At 44.5% G+C, this 27,776-nt stretch overlaps 1 protein-coding gene across 1 annotated transcript in view; it reads right to left on the minus strand.

The window, feature by feature from the left end:
* hmcn1 (hemicentin 1) overlaps positions 1–27,776 on the minus strand; it is a 744,329-nt gene that overhangs the window by 481,564 nt on the left and 234,989 nt on the right. Inside the window, exons 7-10 of the mRNA XM_070887155.1 lie at positions 20,607–20,727; positions 19,766–20,029; positions 14,471–14,615; positions 5,812–5,933 (exon numbers count right to left, since the gene is read on the minus strand). Of these exons, the coding sequence (XP_070743256.1) occupies positions 5,812–5,933; positions 14,471–14,615; positions 19,766–20,029; positions 20,607–20,727 (652 nt within the window). The remainder of the gene's footprint in view (positions 1–5,811; positions 5,934–14,470; positions 14,616–19,765; positions 20,030–20,606; positions 20,728–27,776) is intronic.

Raw genomic sequence — 27,776 nt, forward strand, 5'->3', positions numbered from 1 at the left:
TCCGGGGCAGAGAAAAATGTACTAAAACAGACAACCTTGACTGGTCCAAACTTTTTTTTTTAACCACATGTATCATTTGGTGATTTGCACTAAAGCCTGCCTGGCATATCAGTAAAATTTAAACACCAGAGAATAAATATCGGCATTCTGGAGCATAGCACACAAGTGGATTGTTGAACAATTCAGCTGACTGCTGTTAAGCATCGTGTTACAGGCAACAATATCCATAGGTTTGTGCCAATCAACAACATGTTTACATCTATTAAAATTTAATCGTGGGCCACCCCGACCTGTGTGTGAACACCACTGCAGGTCGGGGCTATAAATAGAGCTGGAGCACCAAGCCCTGGAACATAGTGGGCCACCCCGACCTGTGTGTGAACACCACTGCAGGTCGGGGCTATAAATAGAGCTGGAGCACCAAGCCCTGGAACATAGTGGGCCACCCCGACCTGTGTGAGAACACCACCGCAGGTTGGGGCTATAAATAGAGCTGGAGCGCCGGGCCCTGGAACATCGTGGCGGTGGAGGTGCGTCGAATGAGGGTACGGGGCCCAGAAGAACCGAGGGCCATGGGGCAGCACGACCTGCCCACACTGCGATATGTGTGCGCACTAGGTCCGTGCAGCAGAGCAGGTCTCCAGTCATCCTGGTTAATCCTTGCCACTGGATAAAGGCTTAGCTCTGTCAACCCCGCGTGGTGGTTGATGTGCAATGGTCACCACACGTTAAAAAAATCCACGTACAGGCATCTTCCACCCTCTCAACTGGAGTTCAGGACTGGAACATCAGGTCCTTCATTGAAACATCTGTGAACTCTCATGGAAGCAAGTCATCCTCATTCGAGGGACCGCCTATGATGACGATGATAAATGTATTATTACACCAGTACCCCGGAGGACATTATATCAATAAAGCATATGATTTTTTGTTTACTTAATGTTCTAGTATATTTTTTGTACTGTGCATGAAGTCTTTTGACCACTAAGGTGTAGATTTCCAATTCTCCTAACGATCGAAGGATATTTCTGTGGTAGAACTATGGTTTAGTCCTATGAATCAGTTCTTTTTCAGTGGTCTGTTCCAACTTCTCGTGTGTAACCAGAAAGCCAATAGCTTAAGTCTTAAATATTTTAGCTTTTGTCTCAAATTTATTGGACCAGCAGGAATGTTCCTGGCACCGTAATGAAAGACCAGTTTTCATTTTTAATCAAGTGCTAAATCCCACCAGTGGGTGCACTTCTCTTAAACGTTCAGGCGTCTATGGATAATTTTACATAATTTGACAGAATCAGCAAGTCGGAAAGTGTGTTTATTTTATTGCCAACAGGAACCTATACAGTCAAAGAAGTTTTATTTTTCTTAACCTAAAAAAATGATTGAAGAGTTGAAGTATCATTCAATTATGAAGCAAAGCAGAATGACAAAACAAATCAAAGATGATAGTGAGCATGACCACTTTTAACTACTGTTTGAGTCTGAAAATATATTTACAAACAGTTGTGATGATTCAGCCATAGTTCATACCGAATGAAGTTTAAAATTGTTCTATGCACACTTATATAGAGCTACATTTCTGTCTGTCCAATTGGTGTTTATCCAAGAATTGGTTTGTCCAAGTGCCTAAGACCAAGCCAATTGTCTCTTGTCTAAACGGAGGCAATAACTTTAAAACTATGAAAAATCTGCCCTCAAAAGGTTCAGATTTTATTTATTACTGAATCCAGATACATTAACTTATCAGTAAACAATATCATTGAAGGGAATCAAATATCCTCAGAGGTTAAAAATGAATTAATAAGGCCCGAGTTTCACGTGAGAGCACTGACATTTCAATCAGAAATGCCATACAAATTTACCTACTCTTTTGAGTAAGTTTTAATGGTTAGTATATTGTTATTCATGTTACTGGGCTAGCAATAATATTAACTGGTTCGCGGTCACTAGCTTCAATTAGTTCCCAACTCACTCACCACAATACAAAGCCACGTCGATTTTAACCGCCCGGCCTCATTAGCATGCCATCAGGACATTTCCTTCCCGGAACAGGCAGGAAGCGAATGTCAGCCTCCGGAAAATCAGCCACCTGCCAGCACACACGTAAATGTAGGATGGGCACTTCATGGCATCTCAAGGTAGGGAATTGGTGGTGGTGGTGGTGGGGGGGAGGGGGGGCAGACTCAAGGGATGGGAAGACCTCAATCGCCCTTGTTGGGCCAACAGGAGTACTCCTGCTCCTCCTGCCCCCACAAAGGAAATTTAAAACAATCTTTTGTGGCCTTATTTACTTCTCCGCAAATCCTGACTTGGTTTTGCCTGGCGGGAAAAATGCCATTGAGAGTCTGATTGATGACTTCAGATCCCGATTAACATATCTAAAGTAAAATCCCGTCAGCTTTGAGTAGGTGCCTTAGCCGAACGTCCAGAAACCAAGTAAAAATTGTGGACAGTGGGATTCGAGGCTGGGTAAATAACCTGGACGATTGTAATTGCTCACCTGGCAGGTTAAAGTTGCCCCCACCCCCATGTGTCTGAATCTGATTATAAGAATCTACAGCAACGCGCTGTGATGTACCATTAAATGAGGCTGTGAAGGGCTCCTTCAGAGAGAAGCAAAACTGGTGGAACCAATTCCAACATGGCAAAATGTGGGCTTTCTGACCACCAAACTTAAAACAGGTTTGCTATGATATATACTCCCCAGTCCATCCCAATATTCCAGCTGAAGATAGAAGTATGACAGTGAGAATCAGCAAATGGAAAACTGGGAAAGAATCCAAACCTATGTATAATGAACATTTAAAACATAGAATTTATACTGAAGAAAATCCATTTGAGTGACTACTTTGGGGGAGGGGAAACAAAAGTATTTCTAAATACTCATGAAAATTTGGAATGGTTCCCTTACCAAAGATGATTTAATTTTAACTAAATCAACTGCAACATTTTAATTGCACCATTTATGTTAATTACCATGACCTTCTCCTCCTCAAGGAATCTCCAGCAGTGTTTGGAAATGCCTGCAGATTGAGATGAACTCAACACAGAACATAATCCACATGTGGCTTACTTGAGGTTTACTGAGGTAATTTAGTGCATTTAATTTTAGGCATTTTTGATTTATAAGCAGGAGTTTAGACCAGCATGGGACTGGACCACCAGGCAGTGGGATGGCCTTTATCCAGAAGCCTGCACAGATGCACAACAGGCTCATTTTTAATCGAAAGCTAAAATTCTAACAAGTTCTTCTTAACCTTTAAGTTAGATCACAATGCAGTCAATGCAAAGTTAGTTGTCAAACAACATTTTTATGAATGCCTACATTGAGTGGAGCTGTGTATCAGGGAAGGCAGTCAAGTGTTAGCAATTTTAGCCACTGTTATACTTCCAGTAAAGTTTTAAGCTTTCACTTTCATTCAGCATTATTCTCACTAGATTTACTACTTCGGGACAAGTTCCCAATTTCACCAAAGCCCAGTGGATGACAGACATCCTGAATGCCACATTCCCCAGATCTAGAAACTTTTGGCTCAGCCTGACATTTTGTGGGGTGAGGTTCATGTGGGTATGTTAAATGCATGGGTTGATCATGGCTCCAAAGTTTGGATCAATTAATTAAAGATGATTATGGGTCAGTTGGCCTAAGCTCCACCCAGACTCAATTCCAAACAACTTTTTCTTTAATACCTTACAGAATTTTAAGTTTTCCTCAGATTCTTGAGCCTCACCACTAACCCTGCAAAAATGAAGATGAAAGGTTTTCCAGTGTGACATCCACACATATGCATTTTGATGATCAAAAGTGATGGCTCTTCCTAATCAATAAACATGATTTCCTATTGCACAGTGGAGTATTTGATCTGATCACTGAGAACCAGTCCAGTTCCTGCATCCAACGGTCACATCAACTGCCATCGTGTCAATCTAGATCTTAAAAGCAGGTGTTTCTGTTCCAACTGGGAAACAAATAGCACTTTTCTCGAGCTTATTATTTTATTCTTCAATGAAACTATTTATGTAACATTACTGGGTTTTGACATACAGATAAGAAAGCATGGCAAAAAACATCCACGAAGGCACCTCCTACTATGAGGCCTGTCGCATTGCCGAGATTCCCAACCTGGTGTACCCGGGATCCACTGTTCAATCTGCAGATGCTCATTCCGAGCAAAAATAGGTCACCAAAGGACTTACTGCAAAAAACTGAGATGATATTCTGTCTTTCTTCTTCGATATCGAAGGACTAACGACAAGAATGTTACTGATCAGAATCAATGGGGACCAAAGATAGTTCAGGCTAGCAAGTTGCCATATCAACAGTATTGGTTAAGTGGAGTGGAGCAGAGCCACACATGGAAGCTACAGCTGATGGAAATTTAGTCTGTTCCTCCAATCATTTCTACATTTATAAATGTATATTTACAGTTAATTCTCCATCCAGATTCCTACTTTCAGTCAGCTACTGCTGCTGATTTTAAGATGTAAGCATAATTTTAAACTTGGGAGAGATTTTGTGGCCAACGGAAGTGCCATTTTGCCTACACAGTCCCGGGACTTGAGCACATAAATTCAGGTTGACACTCCAGTGCAGTGCTGAGGGAGTGCTACACTGTCAGAGGTACCGTCTTTCAGATGAGATGTTAAACCAAGGCCCTGTCTGCCCTCACAGGTGGACCTAAAAGATTCCATGGCACTATTTCGAAGAAGAGCAGGGGAGTTATCCCTAGTGTCCTGGCCAATATTTATCCCTCCAGCAACATAACAAAAACTGATTATCTGATCATTATCACATTGCTGTTTGAGAGAGTTGCTGTGTGCAAATTGGCTGCCGCGTTTCCCACATTACAACATTGACTACACTACAAAAGTACTTAATTGGCTATAAAGTGCTTTGAGATGTCCGGTGGTCATGAAGGTGCTATATAAATGTATGCATATCTTTCTTCTTCCATTTAACTGAAGTCCAGGAAGAAGGCAAGTTTTAAAAGTTCCCAGGTGGTAATTTGATATTCTGTGAACTTTTTAAACATAATTCTCAATCTCATTAACAATGGCTGAAAAGCACCAAAAGGAATGTCAAGCAGGTATGTTATAGGGAGCGTTTTTGGGGGAGGATCTCACATGAAGGAGGGGGCACGAGAGGGGGAGAGGTGGGGAGTCTGGAGCAGGGGAGGCCATGACTCTCCTTGTGGGGCCTGAAGGAGCACTCCTGCTCCACGTGGCCCTGACAAAAGAAAGATTTTGACTTACCTTGGGGGTCTGTTTGACCTCCTGACAGCTGCTGACCTGCCTTCACCTGGCAGGAAAACCATGGTGGCTTCCCCGCTTAGGCCTGGTTAAAATCCAATCAGGGTTCCATTCGTGGACAGGACCCCAATTTGCATTTGATCGACTCAGCCATCAAACTGCAATGAGTAGTTAAAATGGATTGCCAGTGGGAACAGGGCAGTAAGACACACATTCCATTTTAAATGCTTCATTTCCTGTTCCCGCTGGGTGGGGTGGGTTAAAATTGCCTCCCGTTATCTCTGTACTACCATTGAAAATGAACTATCATTTGAAATCTGTGTGATTGCTTGGTATCACTTGGTGAAAGTGATGGAGTGTAACTCAGGGAATGCTGAGGCTTTGTGTTGTACCCGACAAGGACCATTCTGAGACAGTTCCCAAAAATATCCAAATGGACATTAAACTATTTTGCATTCACTTCTCGGTACTAAAATCAAGTACAAGAGCGCATTTGTTTTTGTTCAAAAAAGCAGAATCCTTAACAAAATGAACAACTGAGATACACATGAATGGGTTCCTGACCTGACACATCCAGGAAGGTTTGAGCACGCCCGGTGCCAGCACTGCTGATTGCTATGCATTCATAAAACCCTTCGTGCACTGCAGAAACACGAGGGATTTCCAAGCTTGCAGTGGCAGATTCCCTTCAAGAGAAAACAGGTAAAAGTAAGTGAACTATAACAAAATACACAATCATTCCAACAATAATTTGTTTGAAAGAGAAAAATATGGCTAACCTAATTAAACTACAATAATTACAGGCATTAAGTACTATTAATCATGAGAACTTAACAAAAGTTACCTAAATGTGCTTATATATTTATTGAAGTATTGCCTTTTAAAATATTTTGTGAAATGGGTTGGCTCAGTGAGTTAACACACAGTTCTTTCATCTCTCACTTTGAATGAAACCTACATTAATGAGGTTGAGTTTGTCTCCACTGGATGTGAAGGTACCAGTGTAATGGATTTGTGTGGCCACGACCTGTTTTCTATGACTTCAAAGTACAAAACTGCTCACAATTTGGGGTTGACCTAGAGGGAAATAGAAATTTCACACTGGCGTGTGCACTTCTAAGGACACCAAGGTGTCCCGGCCAATAGTTATCCCTCAACCAACATCACTAAAACAGATTATCTGGTCATTATCATATTGCTCTTTAAGGAAGCTTGCTGTGCACAAATTGGCTGCCACGTTTCCTACATTGCAACAGCGACTACACTTGAAAAGTACTTCGTTGGCTGTAAAGCACTTTGGGACATCATGAAAGGTATAAGGTTTGGAGATATGGCATACTGTTGGGGTAATGTACTAAAAGAAACAAAAGAGAAAAAATTCTGTTTCCCAGCAATGACACCTCTCTTTTGAGAAATAGAAAACCAAAATATAAATTAACAGAGTTCTTCTGTAGAGGCAAGTGTGTTTCACACATTTTGTCCAACAAACACTGTAGCAACGCCCTGGGTGAAACCAGCCAAAAGACTGTTTGGAACACATCTGATTGACTGGCAACTCTCTGTTCAGAGATCAATCATCAACCTCCTATTCTTTTCAATATCTTCCAAGCACTTGCTAAAAAAGACAGTTACCTTCTCTAATATCACGTCATCCCATAGCAAAGAAAGCTGCTTTCATCGCCAACCACCATATGCATAAACTCACTGAGATCACATATGGCATTAGATCCAATTTTATCGTCCTGGCAATTATCCTATCATGTTTGATTCACTCTACTTGTACATCTTTATGCATATGGAAAACAATTTCATTTTTTTTGTGCACTGTAGTCTAGCCAATGTCTGTAATTATTTAGTGGTTGTGTATCAATCCAATCACCTAGTGCTTTAATGAAATGCAGACTTCGAATTCTCTACAGCAGAGAGTATGTGTCGAATTCCCTGTCAGTATAATGGAGAGTATGGACTGGATTTTCCACCACCATCCCGAAATAAGATGAGATTATGGAGGAAATGCGGGTAAAGTCAGATGCATAGCTTCCCCCTGAACTCCATTTCCCTCTCTTGCTCCTGTTGGGACCACTGTTGTCTTCTGCTTCTCCACACACTGCATGTATATGGCAGTGGGGGATGGGATGGAGGCCTGGCTTCCGGACTGACTTTGCTCCTGTCCACCCCTCTTACCACTGCTCCCCGTGTCTGCTTGGGAACAAGTGGTGGTAGGAGGGAGTGGGCTCCATCCACTTACTTTTGTAGGCCATGATCTCTGTCTAGGCCTACGAAGCTGGGCCTTGACAGAGATCTGCACCTGGCAGAACCCTCACTGTCTCTTGTGCTGCAGCAGTGATCCTGTTACAGTACCACCTCGTTTGGTTCTTTAACATTGGCGGTCACCCTTTTGGCAACAGGAATTTTGCCGGAAGCCTGCCCAGCATACTAAATGACCCGAGCCTGATAAATGGGTTGGGATCAAAGCAGAGTCAGATGGGTGAGTGGAAGCCCCACATCGCCAGATAATCCACCCCAAAGAGGAGAATTCTGCCCGATATGTCTAACTCCATGTCAGTATATTGCTGGGTAAACATCACATAGACTGTCAGTTTAGAGGTCACCATAGTGGAATGCGAGTATGTGTATAATTCCCTATCATTGTAACAGTGAGTAGATGCCAAGTTCTGTGTTACTGTTATGATGATTATGTATTTAATTGCCTATTACTACAATGGTGCGTATGGGGGTCGCTGGTCTCCCACCATAAATCAAGTAGGAAATCAGTGAAACTCCTTGATATGTCCTTACTATACAGTATAAATGCACACGAGGCCCATGCTTGAGAGGTCAGTCTGTGACCTGCCCTTTATTCCTTAGCACTCAAGTGATGAAGGTGGGTGGAGCTTCCCCTTTTATACCTGAAGGTCCAGGTTAGGAGTGTCTCCCACAAGTTCACCACCAAGTTCTCACAGTGTACAACTTAGGTCAGATTATACATGGGTTACAATGCTGGTTGAATACATGACATCACCTCCCCCCCCAAAGTCTTATTGGGATCACAGGTTGGGTCTCTCTGGTGATTTAGGCTCTCTTGTAGAGCACCTGAGTTGGGGCTCCGGTTGTTGGACGCTGGCCTGAGTGTCTGCTGTTTGCGGTGCCTCAGGCCTATCCGGACTGCCCACAGTGACTGGGCTCTCCTCCCTTTGGTTGCGGTGTTCGGTCACCTGTGGTGGAGTGAACTCTATATCGTGTTCTTCCTCTGCTTCTTCTATGGGGTTGCTGAACCTCCTTTTTGTTTGATCCACGTATTTGCGGCAGATTTGTTCATTGGTAAGTTTAACTACCAGAATCCTATTTCCCTCTTTGGCAATCAAAGTGCCTGCTAGCCATTTGGGCCCTGCAGCGTAGTTGAGGACAAAAACAGGGTCATTTACATCAATACATCGCGCCCTCGCATTCCTGTCATGGTAGTCATATTGTGACTGGCGCCTGCTCTCGACAATTTCTTTCATGGTGGGGTGTATAAGGGATAATCGGGTTTTGAGCTTCCTTTTCATTAGCAGCTCTGTGGGTGGAACCCCTGTGAGCGAGTGTAGTCGGGATCTGTAGGCCAACAGGAAGCGTGATAAGTGGCTTTGTAGGGAACCCCCTTGGATTCTGAGCATCCCCTGTTTGATTATCTGCACTGCTCGTTCTGCCTGGCCGTTTGAGGCCGGCTTGAACGGTGCTGTTCTGACATGGTTAATTCCATTGCCTGCCATGAAGTCCTGGAATACAATGCTTGTGAAGCACGGGCCATTGTCGCTGACCAAGACGTCCGATAGACCGTGGGCGGCGAACATTGCCTGTAGACTTTCTACCGTGGCAGTGGATGTGCTTGAATTTAAAATGTCACACTCGATCCATTTGGAGTAGGCGTCTACTACAACCAAAAACATTTTTCCCATGAAAGGACTTGCGTAGTCCACATGGATGCGTGACCAAGGCTTGGCGGGCCATGGCCAGAGGCTAAGTGGGGCTTCCCTGGGTGCATTGCCCAGCTGGGCACACGTGTTGCACCTGCGAACACAAAGTTCCAGGTCTGCATCTATCCCTGGCTACCAAACGTGTGACCTGGCAAATGCCTTCATCATGACAATGCCAGGGTGCTCATTTTGGAGTTCTCTGATGAACACCTTTCTGCCCATCTGGAGCACGATAATGCAGTTTCCCCACAGTAGGCAATCGGCCTGAATCGAGAGTTCATCCCTGCGCCTGTGAAATGGTTTAAATTTCTCAGGGCATGCCCTGTACATGGCTGCCCAGTCCCCATTCAGGACACATTTCTTGACTAGAGACAATAGCGTGTCTCTATTTGTCCAGACTTTAATTTGACGGGCTGTTATGGGTGAGCCTTCGCTTCCGAAAGCTTCAACAGCCATGACCATCTCAGCAGCATGCTCGGTAGCCCCTTCAGTGGTGGCTAGTGGGAGCCTGCTGAGTGCATCGGCGCAGTTTTCAGTGCCCGGTCTGTGCCGAATTGTATTATCACAGGCGGCTAACGTGAGTGCCCACCTCTGTATGCGGGCCGATGCGTTTGCATTTATGGCCTTGTTGTCGGCCAAAAGGGATGTTAGATGTTTGTGATCTGTCTCCAGCTCAAATTTCCTGCCAAACATGTAATGGTGCATTTTCTTTACCGCATATACACATGCGTGCGCCTCATTTTCTACCATCCTGTAGCCCCTTTCTGCCTGGGACAGACTTCTGGAGGCATAAGCTGCCGGCTGTAACTGATCCTTGGCATTGACATGCTGCAACACACACCCGACACCATAGGACGACGCATCGCACGTTAACACAAGTTTTTTACATGGGTCATATAGCGTTAACAGATTGTTGGAACATAACAAATTGCGTGCTCCATTAAAAGCCCTTTCCTGGCTGTCCCCCCAAACCCATTCGCGACCTTTGCATAGGAGCATGTGTAGCGGCTCTAGCAGCGTGCTCAAGTTGGGAAGAAAGTTACCAAAATAATTCAGGAGCCCCAGGAACGAACGCAGCTCCGTCGTGTTACAGGGTCTGGGTGCTCTCTGGATCGCTTCCGTCTTGGATGCAGGAGTGCTGATCCCGTCTGCTGCTACCCTCATCCCCAGGAATTCTACCTCTGGAGCTAAAAAGACACACTTCGTCTTTTTCAGTCGCAGCCCTACCCGGTCCAGTCTGCGTAGCACCTCCTCCAAGTTGTGGAGGTGTTCTTCAGTATCGTAACCCGTGATGTGGATGTTGTCATGAAAAACCACCGTCCCTGGAATCGACTTCAGGAGGCTTTCCATATTTCGTTGGAAGATCACGGCGGCCGAGCGAATCCCGAACGGACATCTGTTGAACTCAAACAACACCTTGTGTGTCGTGATGGTGGTCAGCTTCTTTGACTCACTCGCCAGCTCCTGGGTCATGTAAGCTGAGGTCAGGTCCAATTTTGAAAAAAGTTTGCCACCAGATAGCGTCGCGAAGAGGTCCTCCATTCTTGGTAGTGGGTACTGGTCTTAGAGTGACACCCGATGGATGGTGGCCTTGTAATCACCACATATCCTGACCCACCCATCCGCCTTGAGCACCGGCACAATTGGGCTCGCCCAGTCACTGAATTCGACTGGCGAGATGATGCCTTCCCTCAGCAGGCGGTCCAATTCGCCTTCTATCTTTTCCCACATCACATACGGCACCGCACTGGCCTTGTGGTGTACTGGCCTGGCGTTCGGGTTTATGTGAATCACTACCTTGGTCCCCATGAAAGTGCCAATGCCGGGTTGAAATAATGAGTCAAATTTTCCAGGATCTGTGAGCATGATACTCGCTCCACAGAGGAAATTGCATTGACATCGCCCCATTTCCCGTTCATGACAGCAAGCCAACTCCTCCCCAACAGTGCAGGACCGTCCCCCGGGACAACCCAGAGTGGTAACCTGTTCTCTGAATCTTTGTGGGTCACGACTATCGTGGCGCTGCCTAACACCGGAATGATCTCCTTTGTGTATGTCCGTAGCCGTGCGTCAATCGCCGATAATTTTGGCCTCCTGGCCTTGGACGCCCACAACTTTTCGAACTGTTTGATACCTATCAGGGACTGGCTGGCCCCCGTGTCTAGCTCTATTGATACTGGGATGCCATTGAGGAGCACTTTCATCATTATTGGTGGCATCCTGGTGTATGAACTGTATACGTGCTCCACATGAACTCGCAGAACTTCAGCTTCCAGCGATTTCCCCCAGTGTTCATTTTTGCAATTTCTGCAGGTATTTAGCTCATCTCTGCAAACTCCGGCTGAGTGTGTGCCTCCATGCTTCCAACATAAGCTGTTGTTGGAAACGAACGGTCCCTTGCCAGTCGATCGTCCCTGACTGCCCCTGTGACTGTCCTTGAGTGCACCATTAACAGGTGTTGATGGCGCCATTACTGGCCGCATTGTCCCTTGCAATGGCGTGAATCGCTGTTCAGCTTGCCATTGTCTCTGTCGAACTCCCCCTCTGGGTTCGACTACATGTTGGGGCATGCCCGATTGCCCTTGTCTGCCTGGAGAATGTGTGCTGCTTTAACAATGTTTAATCTCTGTCCCAACCATTCCTTAACACAGTACCTCTCGTCTGTTCTGCTAGTGGCCATGCTCGCGTGGTTTAAATCCCAGTTTCTTGTCGCCATTGATATGTCCTTACTATACAGTATAAATGCACACGAGGCCCATGCTTGAGAGGTCAGTCTGTGACCTGTCCTTTATTCCTTAGCACTCAAGTAATGAAGGTGGGTGGAGCTTCCCCTTTTATACCTGAAGGTCCAGGTTAGGAGTGTCTCCCACAAGTTCACCACCTAGTGGTCATTGTTCTCACAGTGTACAACTTAGGTCAGATTATACATGGGTTACAATGCTGGTTGAATACATGACACTCCTAAGGAATTTCAGCCTTTAGGCATCGAACATTCTGTCGGTGAGTAGCAGTGGAACTTTCAACTTCGCAGAGGGTGTAAAACAGCCAATCTCAGATCGGCCGCCCTTGATATTCCCTGTCTAAATTTCCTTTGCTTTGATTTGAATGGAAAGAAAAATTGGGTGGGGTATAACAGGCGGCCAATCGGATATCCTGTCACTGGCTACCTGGGCCACGCGGTCAGGAATTCCCACCCTAAATTCTACTGCCGCTCCACCTTTAAGAACCTCTGTAAAACCAATCACCTCAAAGCTTTATCTCCTTCTTTGGTTCGGCATCTCCTACGTCAACGACAATACATAAATGCAAGTTAATGTTTTTGAGTGTGTCTAAAAGCCTATTACTGTAAAGTGAAAATGTATTTAACTACCAATACTGTAACAGCAACTATGGCCTCGATATTAACCCCCAACGATGTGCAGGAGTGGTTCGTAGAAGTGGGGGGGGGCGGATGGAGTTCAAGAGTTAAATACGAGGAATGCGACCCCAAACCGCTGCGTCTTTTTGTTGCCTTTTTTATGGCGGCTGATTTCAGGTTGTCCGAGTGTCCTGCCATGGATAGCTGGGACACTTAAATAACATATCTAAATTGGGCACCCACCATGCAATTGGGAGCCCAATTTAAAATTCACTACTGCTGCCCGAGTTTCCCAAGGGTCAGGAAACCCGGCAGTAAAGAGGCAGGAACTGCCGGGAGCACCTGCTCCTCCTGGCCCACAGAGCGCTGGGAAAGGTAAGTGCCATTCCCAGCACTCCTGGTGGGCCAGGTGGAACAGGTGTGCTCCCCGCAGGTTCTTTAAGAATGCCATTGGCCTCCCGCACCCCTCCAGCCCTTCCCATCACAGCCTCCCTCCCCTGCCCCCGTCCACCCCCACCCCCCGATAATCGCTGCCTCTCCCATCCCCTCAACCCAACCTTCGATCGGGATCGGGATCTCTTTCTCCCCCTTCGATAATCGTGCCCTCTCTTTCCCCACTACCCCCTCCCTTCTATAAGCTTGGTGTCACTCCCCCCCTTGCGATTGTGGCCTCTCTTTCCCCCCCACCTCCCCTGCCCCATCCCGCTCCCGATTCTGTCCTCTCTCCCCTGCTCTCCCAATCATGGTCTCTCTCCCACCCACCACCCTGATCACGGCCTCTCTCTCACTCCTCGATATCGTACCCTCTCTCAGCCCCTTCCTGATCGCCCCCCCACCCCCCCGCCGCCATGATAATCATGTCCTTTCTCACCCCTCCCAATTGCATCCTCTCTCCCAACCCCCTCCCGCAACGATCGGGGCCACTACCCTCCCTTCCCTGCCAATTGTGCACTCTCTCCCACCCCCTCCTGATCACGGCCTCTCTTCCGTCTCCCTTCCCAATCATGCCCTCTCTCACCCCTCCAATTCACGCACTCTTTTCCCCCCCCCCCCCACCCCCACCCCTCCACCTCTGATCGCGGCCTCTCTCTCCCCCTTCAATAATCGTGGCCTCTCTCCCCCTCCTGATTGCAGCTTCTTTACTCCCTCCCAATCATGGCCTCTCGCTCATCCTCCCCCTCCCCCCCGATAATCATGGCCTCTCTTCCCCCCCCCCCGTCCCCCACGATTGGGGCAACACTTCCCTCCCTCATCCCCTGATAATGTATCCTCCCACCCAACTGCCAGGGTGTCCTTGTGGCTGGCTGCCTGGTGGGAAACGGAGCTAAAAATTGTTAATGAGTGGAAGAGTAAGAGAGGTTGACAATCAGGGATGGGTAGAGGCTGGCCCATAAAAGTGCAGATATCCACTGCCGTAACCAAGGCGGCAATCCCTCGCACGGCGCGTTGCCCACATTTAACTCGTCAACCCCCTCTCCAACTCTCTCCAGGCAGTCATGCAGGGGGTTACAACTGAGGCCCATAAATCAGATTTCCTTTTAATGTGTTATTCTCTGATCCCATGCTCTGTCCAGTTCAACCTAAAAATGCCATTGGGTCCTATTGGCCTCATAGGACCATGATTTCAATATTTTAATCAGCTGGACACCCTCTTGGGTCACCTATTCCGAGAACCTAGCAAAATGACTGGATTTGTGGCAAGCAATAGTGGGAGGGGGTGATCTTGACGTTAGCATTCCCCATTTAGGCTCCGGTTAGTAAAAAGCTTTTCACTCTCAATGAATTCCAAAGAATGTATCTTTGTAATCTAAAAAGTGTTGTATGTTGCAGGCTTTGCTGGTTAAAAGTCAAAATCCTGACTATAGCAGATAATGTGAGAAATACTGAGTAAAAATGTATTTATACATACTTGAAAAACTGGTCTGTTCCAAGTTTTGAACCAGCTCTGCTGAAACGCAATGTGAAGGGGATGAGACTGTCCACGGTACACCTGATGTAGCCCATCTGCAGGTAGTATCCTGGAGTCTGTGCCGGCATGGTGACCTTCGGAGCACCTAATGAAAAAGATCAAGCTTTGTGTCTTTCTCTAATTAAATCTATAGAGGGGTCAATGGATAGTCTTAGTCATCTTTTACTAATGGTGTTAAATTTACCAAAGTAAATTACAGCTCTCAAGACACTGCTTCTGAGTTGCAGACTCCTGGAGAATCTTGCACAGTGACAATGTGTACGTCACAACATCAGTCAAATGTTTATACCCCCATTTATGCTGCAGAGGTACCTCCAATACCAGTTTGCCAGAGGCAATAGAAAAGGAGACAGTGTCCTTGCCTCTGGAGGCAGACAAATCCAAGCTCGCATCATTCATTCCCTGCTACTCGGGGAAAATTGGCACCACTGGCAAACATAAATGACTGCTATTTTTCAGGGCCAGTAATGAATTGTTTACATGACTGGCCAGCACAGACCTTACTCCAGTTTCGGGGCAGGTCCACCGCTAGCAAATGAAAGTGACAAATGTGACTTGGAAGCATTTGTGTTTGCACAATGATGCACACAAACATAAAATAAAAACAGAAAATGTTGAAAATACTCACACCTCTGGCAGCATCTGTGGAGAGAGAAACAGAGTTGTCGGCCCGGATTTTATGGGGCCAATGACAGCGTAGCCTACACCGTCGTAAGTGCTCAGAATGGCCCGCAAGTTCCACGTTTCCGCCAGCGCTGCGCATGAGTGAAAACCTGGAACTTACGATCTGTCAAGTTTCACATTGACAGATCCTTCACATTCACTACAAATACACCTTCACTGGTGCAGAGTTGGGCAATTTGTCAAACTACTGCCCAGCGAATGCTCACAAAACCCTGAAGCCTGGTAAAAGCAGGCGTAAAGCCTTCTTTTATAAGCCTAAGGGTTAAAATAAATATTAAAATAACATTTTTAAAATGATTAAAAAGTACACATACATTTAAAATTATTTTAGGTAAATTTTGGCCTGTTTTAAAATGTTTACATTTATTTTTCAATTTAAAACATTTTTAAATGCTTAATTAAAGGGTCGTTTAATTAATTTTGAACATATGATCATTTACTTTTATTTAAGTGGTGTGAATTCTTATTTATTTGGGGATTACTATGATGCTTATGGAGATGCTTATGGAGAAGCAAAGAGTAGGAGTAAATGAGTATTTTTCAGAATGGCAGGCAGTAACTAGTGGGGTACCGCAAGGTTCTGTGCTGGGTCCGCAGCTATTTACACTGTACATTAATGATTTAGACGAGGGGATTAAATGTAGTATCTCCAAATTTAATGGCCTACTCCTGCACCTATTTTCTATGTTTCTATGTTTCTATTCTGTACGTAAATGGAATCCCCTTAAGCGTTACAGGAATTCCCTTTTTTGATTGGTTGACCGGTCAACCAGTGATTCCAGGGATGCTTGCAAACCGTATGCGCCCCTAGGATGCGTGGGCCTTTATGCCTGCAGGCTCAGGAATGCAAGAGTCCGAAGCTCCAGAGACACCAGGTATATTCGGATTTTTCTTTCGGTTCGGAGGCATATTATTCTGATATGTCTTCAACTGCAAATTCAGGGCCATTGTTTCACAGTTGCATACATAGTTGTTTTCAGTTGCTGACAGTGCTCTGGATTCTGACCCACACGGGACAGGTTCAGAACACCGGGAGCCAACATATGATAAGTAATTACACAACATGAAGACGTAAAGTATTAAAAATGGAAGGCTACATATTGGAGAATTCGACTGAATATTCATTGGAATGAGAGTGCTAAATAGATGCTATTTGTAGCAAACAGAAGGAATCTTCTGCTAATGATGGCATTTAATTTGTTTGATGTATGAGAAAGCTATTTTCCAGGTATGGGCAATAATATTTCATTGCAAATTTGATGCTGTAGTTCTGCTCTGACTGTTATTTTGTGGACAACCTGATCCTAAAGCTGTATCTCTGTTTTACACTAATGAAAATATACATGTGACCACACATATGCACAGTTGCAATTATTGGTAATAATACTGCCCTGTTCTTAGTTTCCTCTTTTTGTCAGGGAAGGGGGCTATGCTGAAAGCTGAATGATTATTAATTGTTTACAAATAAGAAACATAAAAAAAAAACTGCATCCGAAATTAAAAACAGAAAATGATGGAAATACATAAATGACAGGTTAACTTTTCGAATAGAGACCCTTTATCAGATAGCTCTGATCCAGGTCAGAAAGTCCATTTGGCCATCCTTAAGCTCATCCAGAAAAAAATGTCTAGTCCCTGATGGAAAGTCCTCAACTGAAACATTAACTTTTCTTTTCTTTTGTAGAGGTTGACGGGCCTGTTGCATATTTTTTTTAATTCGTTCATAAGAACATAAGACCATAAGAAATAGGAGCAGAAGTAGGCCATATGGCCCCTTGAGCCTGCTCTGCCATTTAATACGATCATGGCTGATCTGATCATGGACTCAGCTCCACTTCCCCGCGTGCTCCCCATAACCCCTTATCCCCTTATCGTTTAAGAAACTGTTTATTTCTGTCTTAAATTTATTCAATGTCCCAGCTTCCACAACTCTCTGAGGCAGCGACTTCCACAGATTTACAATTCCTCCTCATTTCAGTTTTAAATGGGTGGCCCCTTATTCTAAGATTATGCCCCCTAGTTCGAGTCTCCCCACATCACTGGAAACATCCGCTCTGCATCCACCTGGTGAAGCCCCCTCATAATCTTATACGTTTGAGATGTGGGCATTGCTGGCAAGGCCAGCATTTATTGTCATCCCTAATTGCCCTTGAGAAGGTGAAGGTGAGCGATTGCCTTGAACCGCTGAAGTCCGTGTGGTGAAGGTACTCCCACAGTGCTGTTAGGGAGGGAGTGCCAGGATTTTGATCCAGCGACGATGAAGGAACGGCGATATACTTCCAAGTCAGGATGGTGTGTAACTTGGAGAGGAACTTGCAGGTGATGGTGTTCCCATGCACCTGCTGCCCTTATCCTTCTAGGTGGTAGAGGTCACGGGTTTGGGAGGTGCTGCCAAAGAAATCTTGGTGAGCTGCAGTACATCTTGTAGATGGTACACACTGCAGCCACGGTCTGCCGGTGGTGGAGGGAGTGAAAGTTTAATGTGGTGGATGGGGTGCCAATCAAGTGGGCTGCTTTGTCCTGGATGGTATTGAGCTTCTTGAGTGTTGTTGGAGCTGCATTCCTCCAGGCAAGTGGAGAGTATTCCATCACACTCCTGAATTGTATCTTGTAGATGGGGAGTCAGGAGATGAGACACTCGCCGCAGAATACCCAGTCTCTGACCTGCTCTTGTGGCCACATTATTTATCTCAGTAGCGTGAGTCACGGGTGATTTAGGCTCCAAGCTAGCGGAAGGTCTGATCTAAATGACGATGTAGTGATAATCAACCAGTTTGATTTTAACTACTTTACCACTCCAATCCCTCAGGCAGAGGGAGTTAAAATTGCCCCAAGTGACTTACAAATAATCCGAGAACACAAAAACGATTTCATCCAGTAGACCTACCTAAACTTTTTTGATTAAAAAGTACAAGTTGCAGATGTGACTGTTTCCCATTGGTGCAGCTGGAGCTGTTAAGTATCACTCTACTCACAGTTGCGTGGCAGCCTCGACCTGCGTGAGAACCGCGGGGAGCGGCGTGGAGGCCTCGGGGAGCGGGGTGGAGGCCTCGGAGAGCGGGGTGGAGGCCTCGGGGAACGGGGTGGAGGCCTCGGGGAGCGGGGTGGAGGCATGTCACTTCGGGGAGCAGCAGGAGGGTGACAGCAGCGAAGAGTGACATCATCAAGGTCCAGGTCCATGATTGGAGCGTGGGCAGGTACAGCAGGAACGGCGAAGTCAGGGCGAAGGAGCAGCGAGAGACTGTAGAGCAATGTGATTGGGGCCCAGGGGAGGGGCGAGTTCGGGGCCAGGGGCCCAGGGGCAGCACGGGTCAACCCACACTGCGATGTGTGTGCACACTAGGTCCGTGCAGCAGATCTGGTCTCCAGTCGTCTTGGTTAATCCTTGCCACTGGACCAAGACTTGGCTCTGTCAAGCCCATGTGGTGGCTGGTGTGCAACGATCACCACACGCACAGGCATCTCCCACCCTTGAGGATGTAGTTCGGATCCTTCATTGAAATACCTGTGAACTCATCCTTTTTTGGCGTGGAAGCAAGTTATCCTTGTTTCGCGGGATGGCCTATGAGTCACAGTTGGGTACTAGTTTCTGGAATGTCAGTCGTGCTATTAGGTTATTAGCATTGGTCCATCACAGGCTGTAATGATGTTACCATACTACATTAGTCACATGGAATTTCCTTTGCCACTGAAGTGCTCTTCAATTGGATTTTTTCTTTTTACTAAATAACTACATAGGGGAGTGCAAATTGTTCTTTGAAAGTAAATTGGAAATATCTCTTAGTACTTGAAGCATTTAGTTAATCTGACATATAATGCTTTCAGCAAAGATTACTTCAAAGGACCAGAATGGAGCAACGATTTAACTGATGCAAAACATATATATTTTTTTAAGTATGTGATATTTAGCTGCCCTGATGGCTCAGATGATAAACTCATTGGTGATTTGAGGCAAAAAGGATAAGAGAGACCAAGTTCCAAACCTGGTCTGTTCGGAGAGCTTATTTCACCAATAGGGAGACACTATAATTGGCCTCAGTGCCACCGGACTAGGGAAGGGAAAAGTCAGCCTCTGTTCTTGCTCCTGATGACTATCCAGTGACCCCTGCTGTTGAGGTGTTTTTGTGCATGGACATCAAGTGATAGATTGGGCCATGGTGAAATACACTGCTGATGCTTATTGTATGGAAGATTGTGTGAACAATGCCCATTAGGGTGCAGTATCTGGAGGCAATACCTTCAGGAGAGTGGAGGCATTTGAGTGACTTCCCTCCCAACCATAAAAGTATAATGAATGTGGATTGAAGTTGCTTTCTGTGATCCTAATAACAAACACATCCACTCATTTGAATGAAATCCTTCATCCACTATTCTAAGTTATCAACCCATTCATTAAAATAACAGAGAGAGGAATTTCATATGGATGGGAAATAGGTTGATTACTAATATAGTACAGTTTAAATTCACCCCAGCGGAGCAGATAAATGATAAAAATGCCTTGGCAGAAACATATTTTATGCTGCCTTACAGCAGGTTTTCTTCCTATCTTACCTGGAACAATGTTGGAGTATGACACACTAGATACTCGCTGGAAGAGGTAATCTTCTGTGTCATAGCCAGTTACCTTCAAGAAGAAAGCTTCATCGGGTGGAATAAATTCAGTTACATTCAAGATGCTGTAAGGCTTGCGGTCAGGGTAATACTTCATGGGAATAGTCTTCAACGCAATGCCCGAGATGCTAAGGAGTTCCACCCGATCCACTCTAGCAGGAGGGGCTAGTCCAGTTGTATTCAGTAATAAATATGTTGGTATACCTGTAAGTACGAGCAATATGGGGCACAAGGTTAAAAAAAGTTCAAAACAAAACTTTGTTCAGAGTTAAAATACAGTAGGAAAATGCTATCATTTGAAATAATATGAAACGATAGTGCAAATAATTTAACCTTTAGTCTGGTACAGGTCCAGGGAAATTCTAGTTTCCCTGTGCCAGTCATTTTTCTAAGTCTTCAGTTCACGCACTATGATGCCAAAACAAACACTAATATTACAGTAATAAAGTACCTCAGCAACCAGGTGTAGACTTGTTATATTAAACCTATAATACTAAAATATAGTAAATAAATCATTAAATAAAACAAAGAAAATGTAATCATAAAAGCCTCTCACTTCATCTATTTGGGAGGTGGGACCCATATTTTAAAAAAATTGAAATTTGACTGAAAACAGTATCAACAAACTGAGGCTTATAAGTCTGAATATTTACATGGTCGCGTCATGGATCCAACGTCAAAGTAATAGTTGTCATCTGCAGTGCCTGCAGCCTTATTGTGTCCAGTCATGAAAATGCACCCACCGTGCAGTAAGGTTAAAGCAGGTTAGTTACAAACTGACCTTGTACAGGCCTGTTGCTAATCTTTTTAAAGTTCATTGTTGGTTTTAGCGAAAATCCAGCTCGAAAGTCAATGGTACTGAGTCCTGTGATTCGAATTGAATGCCTTCCAGCACTTGCTGTCTGGAGAAAAAAAACACACAAAGATCTGGGTCATGTATTAAAACCAGAGCAGCATATTCCAACACTATTCCATGTATGGCAAGCTACAAGTTTGCACCCAAATGTCCCCCTAAACCAAAGTACTGATAGTTGCAGGGGTCGATTTGGTTATTGTTTAAGGATGCATTGACACTGCACCTAACAGTTTCAGATTTCCAGTAACTGCAATTCAGGTTCCAGAAAGGCAGAACCCCATTTACAATGTAAAAAGGGCAATCAATCTGATCCAGTCAGTTTTCCACTGGGTGGGATAGGTTAAAATTACCCCAAAAGGCTGACACAGTAACCCTGTGAAAGGAGAGACTGCCCTTTAGTTTTATTTGAATCCAGTTCCATACACACAACACAGGTGAAGATGCCAAGTGAAGAGAGGGTGGGCAAATAACCATTGCTGCTACTTATGCAGCTCCTCGTATCTGGCTCAAGAGTGACACTGTTAGAGGCTTTGGAGCAGACTTTCACCCCTCCCCCTCCCGCTGATCTTTACTGTGCATCAGGTATCACATTGCATTTGTGATAATAGCAAATGCAATAATAGTTCATAATAGTTCATCTGCATGAACGTAATTTACTAGAATTATATCACAACACAAATTAATTTCATATTAGACTCGGCGCCACTACCATGCCAAAACATCTTCAGAAATGCTATAAAACAGCAACATTGAAGGATTGTGGTTCCTGCAATTTAAAGGGTATAAAACTGCAGGGTTTTCCATTTTCTAAATTGCTGCAGTGGCACAAACATCCAATACGTTGTGTTTTTCTCTCCATGTCTGCAGCACTTAGCAAATCATTTGTTGCCAGTTCACTAAATTCTTGCACCAATTTCCTCCCTTCCTTTCTACATCTGCGTCTCTTCGATAGTAATTGGCATTTTCATCAGCTATCTTTAAACATCTTTGGACTTATCCTTGTCTGTGAAGCACCATTTAATTGCACCAGGTTGAATCTGACATAACAATTTGTGTCAAGTAAAAGAGATTGGAAAAGAAGATTTTACATGGTGACAGTTGAAAAGCTGTGTTATTCAAAGCACGTACAATGCAATAAAAGCTCCCTGTTGGTAAAGTGGGACGTGCTGTCATACTCCATTCGTACCACTAAACTCTTACTGGTTTATTAAAGTGATGTCTACTCAAATACCCTCACAATTTGGCACAATCAAAACATGCCAAACAGCTACTTAAAAAAGTGATCCCACAGATAATGCCAGTCTGCGTTCTTAAAGGAATCATCATATTTAACTATTTTACATAATTAATAGTGAAATCAGATAATTAGTGCTGTCGACACCTATGTTGGACCAAAGATTTCTAACTGTTACACATCCACTGGCAATGTGAAAGTTCCTAAATTATGGAACATTTTGTTCAGTACATTATTATCTCAGCAGCTACATTCACCACTGCTGCTGTACATCCCAGAGCATTAACAGCATCAAAACTACCATGTTATACAATGCCCCTGGTTACACTACACCAAGTGCAGCATTTAAGAACATAAGAACATAAGAAATAGGAGCAGGGGTACGCCATACGACCCCTCGAGCCTGCTCCGCCATTTAACACAATCATGGCTGATCCGATCATGGACTCAGGACCACTTCCCTGCCTGCTCCCCATAACCCCTTTATTTCCTTATTAGTTAAGAAACTGTCTATCTCTGCCTTAAATTTATTCAATGTCACAGGTTCCACAACTCTGAGACGACGAATTCCACAGATTTACAACCCACTGAGAGAAGAAATTCTTCCTCATCTCAGAATAAGAGACCGCCCATTAAAAACTAAGACTATGCCCCCTAGTTCTAGTCTCCCCCATCAATGGAAACATCCTTCTGCATCCACCTTGTCAAGCCCCCTCATATTCTTATATGTTTCGATATGATCACCTCTCATTCTTCTGAATTCCAATGAGTAGAGGCCCAACCTACTCAACCTTTCCTCATAAGTCAACCCCCTCATCTCCGGAATCAACCTAGTGAACCTTCTCTGAACTGCTTCCAAAGCAAGTATATCCTTTCTTAAATATGGAAAACAAAACTGTTTGCAGTATTCCAAGTGTGGCCTCACCAATACCCTGTACAACTGTAGCAAGACTTCCCTGCTTCTATACTCCATCCCCTTTGTAATTCTGAGAGTCATGCCAACTGCAGTTATACTGCCTCTTCATACTGGTGACCAGTTGAACAGCTTGGAACTGAACCAGAGAGACCAGGAAGGTCCTAGTTCCAAGCCTTGGTCTATACAGAGTTAGCTGATCTCAATCAGGGTAGCGGTGAGGACCACTTCCCATACATTGGGAGCCTACTGTCTGCAAGGGCAGACATTGATGATGAAGTCCAACATCGCCTTCAATGTGCTAGTGCAGCCTTCGGCCGCCTAAGGAAAGGAGTGTTCGAAGACCAGGATCTCAAACCCAGCGCCAAGCTCATGATCTACAGAGCAGTATATATGCTTCAGATACATGGACTATGTTCAGTAGGCACCTCAAAGCACTGGAGAAGTACCACCCATGTTGCCTCTGCAAAATCCTGCAAATTCATTGGCAGGATAGGCACACCAACATCAGTGTTCTCTCTCAGGCCAACATCCCCAGCATTGAGGCATTGACCACGCTTGACCAGCGGACCACATTGTCTGCATGCCCGATGCTGGACTCCCGAAACAAGCACTCTACGCCGAGCTACGTCATGACAGGCGAGCCCCAGGAGAGCAGAGAAAACGCTTCAAGGACAGTCTCAACGCTTCCTTGAAAAAATGCAACATCCCCACCAACTCTTGGGAATCCCTTGCCCAAGACCGCTCAAAGTGGAGGAGGAGCATTCGAGAAGGCACCAAACACTTGAGTCTCTTCACCGGGAACACGCAGAAGCCAAGTACAAACAGCGGGACAAATCAAGCACCCCACCCACCCGTCCATCCAACCACTTTCTGCCCCATCTGGGACAAAGACCGTAGATCCCGCATTGGACCTGAGAACTCATTTTAGTGTGGAAACAAGTCATCCTCAACTCAGGGGGACTGCCTAAGAAGAAAAAGAGCAGTTGATGTCAGCATCACGAGTTAGATAGGAAGAAACTAAATCAGCCAGTTTTCTCTTGCTAGGAAACGCATGTTTGTAGGCATCAAATAAGACTTGACTGTGACTTGGCTTGTCGCTGTCCCCCTCTCCCTCTGTGGAAATAGCCTACTGGATCACAACTGTATGAGCTGTAAAGGCCATTAGGTTAAAGATGCTTTTCAGCTTTTATATTGAACTTAATTATGTTTGCTAGATGTTCCACATCTCCTACCTAACCTACTTTCCCCATTCCATTTCCTAGAACTAGTTCCAGCACAGCTTGCTTCTCTGTTGGACTAAAAGGAAATCAGTTCAGGATGCATTATAGAAATTCCTCTCCTTCTTTGCCACTTCGATTACTTTTACCGCTGTCTATCTAGATAATTAACACCACCATTATTATGGATTTATGTTTCAGCATTTTTCTCTCATTTGTCTACATGCATCTTCTACTTTGTTTCAATTGTTCAACAGTCTATAATAAGCACCCATAGAGTAAACGTTCCTTTCTTATTTCTTAACTCTAACCAAATTGATTCAGAAGTTTTATCATCCTCCTATCATGCTTACATTTGAATATGTAATTGATTCTTTATCTTATTTTCTATGGTTTAACCCTCCTAAATATTTTGTAACTAAGCCTATACCATATTTCTGTTTATGCTGTTATATCATATGTAAATGGTGTATATTATAAAATATCACTTACCCATGCCCCACACTCCCTTCGCCCACCATTGGTGGCCGTGCCTTCTGCCACCTAGGCCCTAAGCTCTGGAATTTCCTCCCTAAACCTCAACATAAGAACATAAGAAATAGGAGGAGTAGGCCGTTTGGCCCCTCGAGCCTGCGCCGCCATTCAATAAGATCATGGCTCATCTGATCATGGACTCAGCTCCACTTCCCTGCCCGCTCCCCATAACCCTTCACTCTCTTATCTTTCAAAAATCTGTCTACCCCCACCTTAAATATATTCAATGACCCAGCCTCCACAGCTCTCTGGGGCAGAGCATTCCACAGATTTACAAGCCTCAGAGAAGAAATTCCTCCTCATCTCAGTTTTACCTCTCTCTCCTCCTTTAAGGCCCTCCTTAAACCTACCTGTTTGATCGAGTTTTTCATCACCCCATCTAATATCTCCTCCTTTGGCTGAGTTCTAATCAGCATTACCAGCATGCGTTTGCCCTGGAGCAGCGGCACGTTGCAGACATATAATCACTTTTGTGTAGAATGTGTGTATGTTAATGCTTTCTGTGTTTAATTCGATTGAGTTGTTGAAAGAATGGTTGAATGGGCTGTGGTACAAAGCTTTAAAAAATATTTTTATTTACAGAAATTGTGATCCAAGCACAACATTTCATGGCAAACTAGTTTTGCATTTATCAGGATTGAATTGTACTTGATTGGCTCTAGCTCGGACTCAGTCTGCCCACCACAGACCCACAAAGGTCCCTGGGTTTCCCTTGATTTCATTTTGGAAGCTGTTTCTGCTTAGATGTCCCTGCCCACAAGAACGTGATCTGTAAATTAACTAGGGGCACAACAAATGATTTTATTATTGATGGACTCCTGGGACATGTCTTTCAGGGTTTGCTAAAATCGAAAACAAAATGAAAAACAGCTGCTGAGTGAATGCCACTGTGATAAACTCTGCAAAAATACATTAATTGCATGACATTTCATTTGAATCTATTACAACATTTATATTCATACTAAATTGTACTGATGTCCCCAGGATGTCAAGAATAATTTTTTTAATGGTTTAGAACATTTGTCATGGATGGACAACTCAATGCAACATGGATGTCAGCAGGATGGGCCAGAGTTAGGTACTGGTACAAATGCTGGCTGATGTTTTGTTCAAATGGATTTCATATCATAAACTGGCATGACACACACATGACACCAATCTTTATCTTGTATCATCAGGAATTTTAGTGCCATTGTACTGCAATGCATCATGAGTACTGGCACCACACTGTACTAGTAAAAGTATCAGGGTATAATTGCCAGACTGTACTGGCATCAGTATCAGTCTATATTCATATTTGTTAACTGCATTAGTACCAGTCTGCACTGGTAGAATTATCAGGCTATTGGTGCGTCTGAACTGGTGTTCATATCAAGGGTGTTGGTACTAGACTGTACCGATATCAGTATCATGGTACAGACTGTGCTGATATTCATACCAAAGGTGCTGTTATTGAGCAAGTGTCAGCTTGACTTAGATAGTCTCTCACCTTTGAGGCATAAGGTTGCAGGTTGAAGCCCCAATACAGATTTAAGCACATAGGTCGGGAAATTGGTCTTGCACTGGAAACCAATGCAATATGGCCAGCATGCCTGCAACATACACCTGAAATTGAAGGATTGAAGCTTGCTGGATATTGGGCGTCAGGCCTCATCTACTTAGCGGAAAGCCATGGATGGCAATCGGGCGGCCCAGTGCAGCTTGCTGGACGGAATCGTCTCAAATTGGCTGGCTTGAACATTAAGCCTTTCCACAGGTAGCTCCTGTGGTGGGGGTGGGGGGGAGGGGCGCGCAAACACAGGCCGGTAGTTACCAACAATATTGCTGTGGAGTCGGGGGGAGTATAATCAAGGGGCCTAACTTTTTTTTTTAAGGTGGGTGTCCCAGGCACTCGAAAGTCACTGGCTGCCCATTAGGCAGTTGCCACACACATGGCGTGGATGAGACAGAAGCAGCATGGAAGACCATGGCCATATATTGGTACACACTCCTCCTAGTTTTTGCCCAGAAATCAGGTGCAACAGGCACCAATTTCTCCCCCCCCCCCCCCGCCATCTTCTAGGCTGACACTTCAGTGCAGTATTGAGGGAATGCTGCACTGTTGGAGGTGCTGTTTCATGAGCAAAGCGTTAATCTGTGACCCTGTGTAGGTGGCCTTAAAGGATCCAATGGCACTTCGTGAATGGGATCAGGGGAGTTCTTCTGGCATCCTGACCAACGTGAATCTCCCAACCAATACCAACAGAAAGATATTAACTGATCATTTAATTCATTTGCTGTTGTGGGACTTGTGGTGGGTGAATTGGCTGCTGCTTTGACACACAAAACAACAATGGCTACACTTCAACAAAGTCAATCATTTTGGCTGTGAAGTGGTTGGGGACGTTCTGAGGATGGGAAAGGCACTAAATCAAGTACTATAAGTACCAAAGCTGTGTCTTTACCAATATTAACATGGATATCAATATTAGCCTGGATTGTACCGAGGTGCTGGACCTGAACCAGCATGAGCGCCAGTATCGCTATAATAGTCATTTTTGGCATAATTCATAATTCAAATACATAATTCTTTTGAGTGCAGATAAATGAAGCCATAAAAAACAACAAACGCATTTTGGGTTTCATAAATAGAAGCAAATTGGTACACATCAATGGTTAGACCACAGTTATAGTACTGTGTGCAGTTATGGTCACCCAATTATAGAAAGGTTATTAAAGCCAGATAGATTTTCCATGATGATATTACGGATGAGAAACTACAGTTACCGAGCAAAACAGTCAAAATCCCTCTCCATCAGCGAATAATTCAAACAAAAGCACATGTGTTAGAGGAACAAGGATATTTTTGAACTACTCCTTGCCCACTATTGAGAAACATTAAAACAAATTAATATTTCATTTGTTGCATCAAACGCCTGACGCATAGAAAGAGCAGGTAGAATTTTCCCCACAGGAAAGGCATGGAATTGGAATTGTTCCAATAGGAAATCATTTTCCCATGGCAATTTAATAGTTCCAAGTTATAGTATGAAGATATAAATTAATTTTAAGATGGAGGTAGAGGTCAAATTCTTCCTTGCAGAAAACGTGAGAATGCCTAGTCTTCTCCACAATTAAAGAGCTGCTATCAAAATTGCACAGTTTGAAACATGTTATTCCTGAGAAGGCTAGTTAATTAGTGAGTCATTAAATCC

This window comes from Pristiophorus japonicus, chromosome 8, assembly GCF_044704955.1.
Source record: "Pristiophorus japonicus isolate sPriJap1 chromosome 8, sPriJap1.hap1, whole genome shotgun sequence".
NCBI classification, from domain to species: Eukaryota; Metazoa; Chordata; class Chondrichthyes; family Pristiophoridae; genus Pristiophorus; species Pristiophorus japonicus.